Here is a 10,112-nt window from a genome sequence, read left to right on the forward strand (position 1 = left end):
GAGTGGGAATAATCACACACACACACACACACACACACACACACACACACACACACACACACGGCTTGCAAATTGTTGCTAAAGCTACAGAGAAGGTGTTGAGTGCCTGGCTGGGAAAGAGAGCCCTGGAAAAAAGAGGAGATCTCTCTCTCTCTCTCTCTCTCTCTCTCTCTCTCTCTCTCTCTCTCTCTCTCTCTCTCTCTGAAAGTCACTGGCACTCTCAGTAATGAGTGCCTACTGTATACAACGCGTTGGGCTAACCCTCACTAGCTACTGTTAGAGTTACCTGGGATTGCCCTTTGCAGTAACCATCCTTCCCTTCAAATAGCCTCCACCCGCGGTGGAAATCCGGGTGGGGTCAGCTCACAGCAGTTCTCACCCCCTCAACTCGGAGGCTGCGTGGAAGAGCACTCCCGGGCCCCGCGCCGCGTTTCCTCTGGTGTAGAAGAACAATGTTCCAGAAGACGTGGGCTGAATCACCGCTCCGATATTAAAAGTGTGGAGGGGGTGGGGGTGGAGGGAGGAGGCCAGGCGCGACGCGCCAGTAATCCGAGCTCTTGATTATCTAGATTCGGATCAAACGGGGCGGCGGCGGCCGGCCCCCTCCTGGGAATGATTAGATGATTAATGTAATGCTGTTTGAAGGGTCTCTGTTTTCTCTCTTAATTTGGGTCATTACTTAGAAAGCAAGCGTGAGATCATTTCATCAGCGTGCATGGCGGCAGAGATAGCTATTGAGGAAGTGGGCTAACTGCGTGGTAATCAGGACCCGGGAGGACACGTCGGCCAGCTCCGGGAGCTGGGCGCGCCCTCCCGCGGCAGGGTGCCGCTTACGGATCCGCCAGCCCAGACCTGAAGTGCAGTCAAAGGACACCGAGAGCTGGAGAGCACGGCCTAGGCTGGACAGCCTCTAGCTGTCACCGTCAGAGGAGACTAGGGCCGTGGTTGCTCTCCTTAAGCCCCGGGCCTTTTTCCTAAATTGCATGCTGCTGCGCTCGAGATACCCAAATGCCATTCCACAGCATCCAGCAACTTTTGACCCTTAATTTTTTTTCTCACCCAAATAAGAATCCCAAGCATCTGCTCAGTCAGCAAATAAAACCTGGGGCTATTGACGGAGCCGGACGGAGGTCTTTCGGCCCATGCTCCTGGGTACTTTAATACACTAGCATACCAGGAGTACGGGTTTAGCCTTAGCATGGCCCCGGTGTCCCAAGGAAGTCACATTTGGGAAAGGAAAAGCTATAAAAGCCTAGTTCCACCTCCTTCTTTGGGTTTGTTGAGCTGACCTCGTGGCGAGGGGATGGGGAAAAGAAGACGCGCACTAATGGTTCTGTTTATTGAGTCATATATGTGTAATATTCCGTGTTCGCTTGTACAGGAGAGATTACAAGGTTGTGTGAAGATGGCTGGGGGCATCACGCTCTTCTGGGCGCTCACGGTGACAGGCTGGGATTAAGAGCCGGCTGCCTGAGGAGAAGCCGAGGCCTGGAATTAAATATGTTTCAGCGCACTGGATTTAAATACGTTTCCTGAATGTACAAAGGTGGGAGCCACGCGTTTGCTGCCGGTCATCGAGGACACGTTTACATTTCCCAAAAAATATGCTGGTTTCGATAAATAGATTTTAGCCTCTCTGCTATAGTTTTTTTTTCTTTTAATTTTAGAAATAAGTTTATACGTGAGATCTGCTTGGGTTGGTACAGGGCAGGACGAAAGGACAAAGCAGTAGCTCTCAGCTCTGAACTGTCCTGGCTAGGTCCTTTGCTGAGGGGGTGGCGGTGGGACCCACGCTGTCATGAAGTTTGCGCACGTGTTTCTTTAAGTCAAAGTTTCTGCAAAAACCTTTGCCGCAAGTGGTGCACGTGAAAGGCTTCTTGTCGTTGTGGGTGTGCATATGGAAGGTCAGATTGTAGACCTGATGAAAGGCCTTGTTGCAGATCGTGCACTTGTACTGCTTCTCGCCGCTGTGGGTGAGCTTGTGGTTTTTGTAGTTCCCTATGGAAGAGCAAAACCAAACCAAACCAAACCAAACCAAACCAAAACAAAACAAAACAAAAAAAAACAACAAAAAAGTAGGGGTTTGTAGCGGAATGAGACCTCCCCCAAGTCCCACACCACCACCCCTCAGTCCCTGCAGTAGCTCAGAAGGTGATGCTTGACTAGGCGGGCGTGACCTCTCCGAACTAAGAAGTTGTCAAACTTCGTATGCATCAAGGCCGGAGCGCTCCGGAAAGGACGGTGGGCCAGGTTTTACCCAGCCGACACAGACCCTGCCCTGCCCGGTACAGAGGCCCACGAAGCGTCCCTCCTGCCGAGCTCTGCCGGCTGGGAAACTTTTGTGCAGCCTAGGAAGGCAGAGGGTTCTTAGAGCTGATGCCTCGCTCCAAAAAAAATCCGCACAAATCTAGGCTCAGTCCCCCATCCCCATTGCTATCTAAAGATATAAAATTACATTGGAAACTGAGTAGAGTCCCAGGCTTTGGGAGCACTGGTGACCTGGCCACCCCCTACCCCAATCTTAAATTGTTCCTACAGGAAGATACTGCTTAGATTTTTTTTTTTTTTTTTTTTTTAAGGAAGTAGCACTTACAAAGGGAAGCTTGGTCTCAAAAGCCATATGTTTCCTTTTGGCCCTTTCCTTAATTTCCACATCCAAAATCCAGTGCTCCGCAGTCAAGCCTGAATCCTGCGAGGTCTACCAACCCAGCCAGGAAAGCGGCTACCTCGATCTGCACAACCCGATTCCAAAGAATTGCTGCTCCCTAGCCTGCGGCTTTTGTGCTGCCTCTACCACACTCACCTCCTCAGCACACCTCTTCCCCTCTCCTGCGACCCTCCGAACCCTAAAGATGAGATGAGGGTGTGCCTATCTCAGTACCTTACCTTTTTGGTGAAAGCCTTTGCCACAAAACTCGCAGACGAAGGGCTTGTAGCCCGCGTGGATGCGGATGTGCGTGTTGAGCGTGGAGCTGCGATTGAAGGCTTTGCCGCACTGGTTACACTTGTGTGGTTTTTCCTGCGGAGAGGGGCGTGCGTACAGTAAGGCCGAGACCTAGGCAAGGGACACAGCGGCCCCCCACCAAGGGTAAGGAGAATCTAACACCTCCGCTCAGACTAGGGCGGTGGTGCACGCCGGACCGGGCCTGACCTAGGGGCCACGTACCTGGGTATGGATAATTTTGTGTCTGCAGAGAGTGCTGGCCTGGCGGAAGCCTTTGCCACAGACTTTGCAGACAAACGGTCTAGCTCCGGTGTGGACAGGCATGTGGCGGGTGAGGTTATAGTGAGCATTGAACACCTACGGAAGGATGAGAGCGGAGGAACTTGGGCTGAGTCTGCCAAGGGCCTAGAATTAGGCCCGGAGGCTACAATTTACCTCCCCCAACCAACCATCCCATCCGAAGCCCGAGTCCTTTTGTCAACTGGGTGACGATTGACAACAGCCCCATTTTACAGAATAGGAAACTGAGGCTCAACTGGGCATCCGATGGAGTGCGTAGCTATGGGGAGCTCCTCAGCGTGAGGAAGAGGTGTACAAGGCTGCATCAGAAAGCCAGGGGCTGCTAGCTCCCTCCCCCCAAGAACATTAGGCCTCACCTTGCCGCACACTTCGCAGGTGAAGTTTTTGGGTTTGCTGTCAGTAGAGCCCCCCGGTAGTTTGCTGTGGCTCTTGACTCCCCCTCGTTCAGCGGTCAAGGCCGAGTTCTCCTTCAGCACCTGCTCCAGTGGCGCATGCAAGCGCTCCTTGTGGGGATAGGAAGCTGGGTGGGGGAACTTGTCCGCAGTCAGGCTGGCCAGTTTGGCGTTCTCCAGCAGAAAAAGCTTGGGGTGAGCAGCCAGGGAAGTGGGGGCCTGTGCGTTGAGGAGGCCAGATGGGAAAAGGTGGCCTCCGAGGAGCTCCGATGGTGGGTAAGCGGTGGAGTCCAGGTAGTTGAAGTAGTAGAGAGAGCCGCTGGCCGGCAGCCCCACAGCCTGGTTGATGACCTGCGGCTTGATGACCCTGCCGGCGGGCAGCGCAGAAGGCGCAAGGCCCAGTTCGGCCTTGCAGCACACGCCACAGTTGGTTTTGCACAAGCCGCTGGCGCCGCACACTGGGGCCCCCCCGCCGCTGCCTCCTCCTCCACCGCCGCCCGCCCGGAGGCTGCTTTTCCAGAACTCCGAGTAACTGAGCAGTGTCTTGGACGGCACCTCGTAGCCTAGAGGCTGGAGGGGGATCATACAGGGCAGCGGCGAGCAGAGGTTGAGCAGTTTCTTGCTCTGGCTGCTGTCTGCCTCTAGCGCAGCAGGCCGGGGCTCAAAAGGCGCTCGGGGCTCGGACGTCTTGGCCATGATGCGCTCGATGGAGAAAGCTAGTGTTTTAGAAGTGGCCGGTGACGCTCCAGCGCGCGGGCAGGCCGGGGGCACCATGGTCTCCAGGGAAGCTGAGCTGGCCATGGCGCGCCAAGCTGAGCCAGGCTGGGCCAGGGCACAGCCTCTCTCCTCTAAGTCTGCATTCCGGAAAAGGCAGGGGGGAAACCGCAATTTAATAAGCACCTAGTCGGCCCGGGTCACCCATTTGCATTCAAATGAACAGAAGCAGAACAAAGTGCACCCAAGGGTACCAAATTACCGCCCATTAACCCGGCGCGCAAAGGAACCCACCAGCTCTTGCCCTGGGACTATGAAAGGGGGAAGAAGGGGGAGGCTGTACAAAGGGAAGGAGAGGGGGTAGAAGAAAGGAGTCTCAAATTAACACTCCCCAACCCTACCCTGGACCCAGGCCTCCGCCACGCGTGCTGGGAGCTGGGCACTGAAAGAGCAAAGTTAAAGAGGACCGGAAGAGCCACCTCGCTTTTACCTCTTTCCCCCACCGCCAAGGAGATGCGTTCCGAGCCATGCAGCGTGTCTCTTCTGTCACATTTTGATGGCAAACATCTTCCCCTCCGCGTGAGATCACTGTCTTTTACATTCAGCTGACATCACATGAAGTCACTTGAAGTGGAATGACATGGGCGGCGGCGCGACTCCCGTTGAGGACCCTGCGTTCCCCCGCGCCTGCCGGCCGCCGCCACCGCCCCTCAAACTTTAAAGGAGGCAACTAGCGCCCGCGCTCCCTTCGGGAAAGTGCGAGCGGTTTGCGAATCGGGAAGGAGGGAAGAGAGGGAGGGGGGAGGGGGAAGAATCGTGATGGTTTTGCCGGTGGAAGGAGGTGGGGGCCGCCCAAACCCAAACCTAGGCAGAGTTCCTTGCGTGATTCACAACTTTGGGGGGCCTACAGGTTTAGGGTACGCGGGAAAGGCGGGGTGTCCCGGACGCGCTACCTCAAAGGGCCCCTGGGTGTCCGTCTAATCACCGAAGTATCCCTTAGCCCTGCGCAGCCGAGCTGGGCACCGTGCTAATAAACTGCCATTTACCTACGGAGCCGGCGCCAGCCCCGAACACGCGCAAATGATAATTACCTCATTAGGATGTGGCGCATGGACGCGGGCGTCGCGTTTGGAGGGGGGAACTTGTTAATGGGGAAATATTAATTTATGCAAAAGCAACGAGCTCGCCTTGGCTGGCGTCGGAGGTCGAGAGAGAGCTCCCCGCAGCCTAAGGACGACCTCGAAGAGTCCGGAAGGGCAGGCGGCGCGCCGGGATCCTAGGGACCTGGGGAAGGGTGGGTGCGCCTGCAGCTCTCTGGCCCACAACTTGACTAGGGCTGGGGGATTCTTGCCCTGAGAGCCCGAGGGCTGTTTGCGAAGCTAATCGATCCGAATTGCTGATTTGTGATCGGGTTTGAGAGGCAAAGCCAGGCTCCGCGCCTGGTTTAGGGCTGCGTGCGGGGAGGATTCGGAGGGCAGCTCTCCCGCTGTTGGGTACTTACTGTTTGTATAATTGAGAAGGTCCAATCTCCACCTGTTTAAGGAGCAGATTGAAACAGCAGAACCTCCCCTGGATCCTATTAAAACGTTTTTCCTCCTAAGGCCATTCAGTCGAACCAATTTTCCGAAGTGATTCATAGAGCTGAATTCTGCCAAGGCAGCTCTTTCACTTTTAGCCACTAAAGCACCGCGTGGAACCGGGTTTTGTGTTTTTCTAAAATAAAGAGAAGGATTATCAGAGGGGAGAGGGAGGGGGTCTGAAGGGGGGCGGGCAAAGACTTAGTGTGGCCAGAGGTACAAGCAGAGGGAAGAAAAGGCCCTTTTCTAGACAGGCCCCAAGTAAGTTCGCAGGAATTCAGCGTTTTTGTGCCTGGCGCACAAAAGCAGAGCGCTCCGCGCTGGGTTTGGAGGGGCTGAATTCATGTTTGCAGACCATTCCACCTGCGTATCACAACAAACTGCTCAAAGACGCTCCAGCACTTTCAACAGGCCGGGTGCTCTTGGCGACAACAAAAGTGGTCGAGGCTGAGGGTTCTTATGGGGGTGGGTAGCTAGCTAGAGAAGGAGAGAATTAGGTTTAGGGGCAAAGAGTGGGGGGTGCGTAGGGTTTTTGAAAACTTTTGGCTGTTTTTGTTCGTTGGACAATTATATCTTGCCAGCCGGCTTTTGCAAGACCAAGAGCTTTGTAGCCGCAACGGCAGTTTAAGAGGATTACGGTGGGTATAATATGAGCAAACAGGGTTGAGGGTTTGATAGTCAATCCCATCTCCAGAGATACAGCATCAGCGGAGCCGGGGAAAGTGCCGGTGAAGGCAAACCCTCTGCTTCTCCGTTTCGGGCAGACTTTGCAGCTGAGTGTCCATCTGATCCCAGGCCCACTACTACCGGTCCCAGGGAAAACTGCCCATCCAATGCCGGAGGAGCAAAGCTCTAGTCTGGAGTGCAGACAAACAACATCCAATCCTCTGCAAAACTTCTCTTTCCTTCCACCCACCTATCCCGCTGTGGCTCCTCTGACGGCCATTTCAGGCCAGGTGTGGACAGAGCAGGTAGAGAAAGGAAAATTCAAGCCAGGGACGGTCTGGGGTGGGTGCTAACAAACAGAGGTCTCCAAGGAGAAGTGACAGTGAAAGTAGTCTATAGTAGTAATCTCATCCTGTCAAACTCTGAAACTGCCCCCAAATTCAGCAAGTATGAGTCTGTCCCCATAGTATCCACCACCACACATAAAGCTGAAACTTCAGATATCAAAGCTAGAGTCCTGCCCAACTGAGGAGGAATATTTTCATACCGCCCATTTAATTTGAGACATTTTCACAGGGATGTAAGTCCACACCCAGTTTCTCCCATCCTTCTGCAAATAACAAACTTATAGATGACCCTTCTCTCCCACAAAATCTGAAGCAAACCACTCACCCAGCACTGAGACAGTATCAGTTTACCTGCAGCCTCAAAACTTGAATTTCTACCCCGACTTTCCTGTGGAATCCTGCTTGCCACCAGCCTTGCACCCCCAACCCTTTCCTCAAACTGGGCAATTGTGGATCTCCACGGCACCTGAAAGATATGCTGGTTTGAACACTCCATCAGGATGAAAGGCTTCCAGGGGCTTCCCGAGAACCTGCCTGCCTTTCCATGCCTCCGGCTGGCGCTCTCTCTCTCTCTCTCTCTCTCTCTTTCCGGCATCACAAAGCAGAGCTACCTCCACAGAAAGAAAACATTTGGATAAAAACAAGTTGCCCCTAATGTGTCTTTCTTTCCAAATGTTGGGTGAATACACTGGCTTTCATGAAAGTATTTAATTAGCTTCCACAAACTTCTTCCCTTGCCTGCAGATTATATTGAAGTGGAGGGTTGGAAACTATTTTACACCTTGCCACTCACATGTTAATTAATCTCTATCTAACCCTAATTGCAGTTTATTCAAGCGCAGCTCAACAGCTCACCCACACAATAAACACTGATCCTACTTTTATACATATTACTTCACGTTAACACATTGAGTAATTAGCTCCAGTACCAACTAATAGTGCAAACAAATATTTTCTGTAAACGAGATGATTTCAGGCAGAATAATAGAAGGCTGGGGAAATGTCACGAGTGGTGGAGGGTGTGCTGAGATCCTCATTCCTTGTGCCCTCCTCCAAATTCATTTTCCCAGGACACACCAGGTTTAAAAGGCTGGTTTCCTTTTAGGAAGGCTGAGACAACTACAGAAATTCAACTTTCAGAATTTTAGAGACTCAGTGGAGAGGGTTTTGTGAGATTAGGGGGTGACCTTTTTTAACCTACAGGTTTTCAGTGTAGGGAGGGTTCCCAAGTAACTCCACATGTGGTCTCTTGTAGATCTAAGCTGATCTCTCAAAGCATGTTGTTGTACGCCAGAAGAAAACAAAAAACAAAAACAAAAAACAAAACAAACAAAAACCCCCCACAGTTTTGGGAAACTTCCTACTTAAAAACAACAACAACAAAACCTTTCCTCTGAAACTGTAGTTTCTCAGGAAGGGGTGATTTTCTGGGTTTAATATGCTCTTCAAAACCCAGCAGGTCACAAGTTCCACTGCTGATCTCATCTCGGATGTACCGGTACTAAGAGAGCAAGAGACTGTAGATGCCACACTGTAGATGCTCCCAAGGGGAGCCTACAGCGTGGCATCACTCTCATGGCCCCAGGGACTAGATTCCCGGTGGTGGTGGGGGAGTGCAATCAAGAGGCCCAGTCCAGCAAACACAGGCTTTTGATCAACAGGGTCTTGCCCAGCGGTAGGCCTCAGCTCCAGGCTGGTGCAAAACCAAGACTCTTGCCATCTGGTCTTGGCTTGGGCACTGCTAAGCAAACCCAAGTGAAACCTGAAGCGCCTCCGGATCCCAACACTTCCTATTTTTCACAACTCAGTCCCCTAGTCCAGCATCTCTCTGGCTCTGTGGGCCCTGTCCTAGCCTGGACTTCTGTAATCTCAAGCCATGTGATGCCACACCAGGGCCAAGCTATGCAATGCGCACACCACTGACTAGGGATGAGTGCCCAACTCCAAAGACCGAACACAGTGTTTTAATTGAAATCGCAGGCCTAAGCACAGCTGGCGCGTGCCTATTGATTTTACAGGAGCTTCTTTAGTAGGAAGCATATTAAATATGACTGGCCACATCAGGGCTTTGCCTGTCTCTCCGCCTCTTCCCTCTGGCCATTTTATGGCCACTAACTCGAACCACTCTAATAATGACTTCTGTGTAAGAAAAAAAAAATTGGTTCCAGAAATCGCCCACACTTTAGGACAAATTACTTAGCAGATGCCATCCCGGAATGCAGACAACCTCAGAGGAAAATCCCTTTCTTGTATAGAAGCTCACACGTTCGTTCGCACCGCTTCTGGCACCCGGAAAGAAAAGCAGGCATTTCGACTCCCAACTCCGAAAAGGCACTGCAGTTCTAGCCTAGGTGACTGGTGTCTATTGGTTTTAATTTTTGAAATTATCGTTAATATTATTTTCTCCCATGACTGCGAAACATAATAGGTCGTTATAAGCTACCTCACGCTAGGGCAACACACTTGGGCCGCGGGGGAGGGGGAGTTGTTCTGAGTTTGAGGAAACTCTGAGCAATTTTGGTGCTGTCACTGTTCCCCTCCCGGATTTACTTAGGGGTGGTTGGGGGAGCGAACCCAAACCTTAAAAAGAAAATTCAGCATTACTCTATTTCCCCACTGTTCTACCTTCCCCTCCATTTAAAATATGATTTACGTAGGAACCAGCTTTAGCCGCTGCTTAAAATTCATTAACTTCTGAAGAGAAATTGAACTGCTATCATCTTTTTCAACCCAGGAAACATCCTACTGAAAACATCTGAACAGCTTTGCCCGTGGCGAGCTTGTTCAAGGCACAGGGGCCTCCGCCTTTGGTGAGCGTTATTCTCTGTTGAGAGACAAAGAGCCTCAGAAGCCTCAGATACCCTGGCCCAGCAAGGCAGGGCGCCTGTGCCTGGAGAGCTGTCGGCTTTCAGGTACCGCACAGTCCCAGGCCTAGACAACCAAGATAGATGGGCTGGTTGCAGTCTCTATCTGCTCGCCTCCTTTGGGTGCTACAGTGCCGATCTTGAGTAGCACAAAGCCCTCTGCACCCAGCAGCTGTTTAACAGCGCTCCTAGTTTTCAGGGACTGGCAAATTTCAGTGTACCCACGGACAGTTTTCACCTTAGACCAGGAGTCTCCAGGCCTTCAGTCTGAGGCAGATAGTGGGGAGGGAGGGGGTGGGCGGTGATAC

At 52.3% G+C, this 10,112-nt stretch overlaps 1 protein-coding gene across 1 annotated transcript; it reads right to left on the reverse strand.

Annotated features, from left to right (window-relative positions):
* Window positions 1–950: 950 nt before the first annotated feature.
* On the reverse strand, window positions 951–6,496 carry Fezf2 (FEZ family zinc finger 2). Its single transcript, XM_034499312.2, has 6 exons — window positions 5,852–6,496; window positions 4,841–5,096; window positions 3,601–4,490; window positions 3,167–3,301; window positions 2,887–3,019; window positions 951–1,998 (listed from the first exon to the last, which is right to left on the reverse strand). Exons 3-6 carry the CDS (start codon window positions 4,435–4,437, stop codon window positions 1,736–1,738), a joined length of 1,368 nt encoding a protein of 455 aa, XP_034355203.1. The 5' UTR covers window positions 4,438–4,490; window positions 4,841–5,096; window positions 5,852–6,496; the 3' UTR covers window positions 951–1,735.
* Window positions 6,497–10,112: the final 3,616 nt, after the last annotated feature.

This window comes from Arvicanthis niloticus, chromosome 3 (genome assembly GCF_011762505.2).
Source record: "Arvicanthis niloticus isolate mArvNil1 chromosome 3, mArvNil1.pat.X, whole genome shotgun sequence".
Classification (NCBI taxonomy): domain Eukaryota; kingdom Metazoa; phylum Chordata; class Mammalia; order Rodentia; family Muridae; genus Arvicanthis; species Arvicanthis niloticus.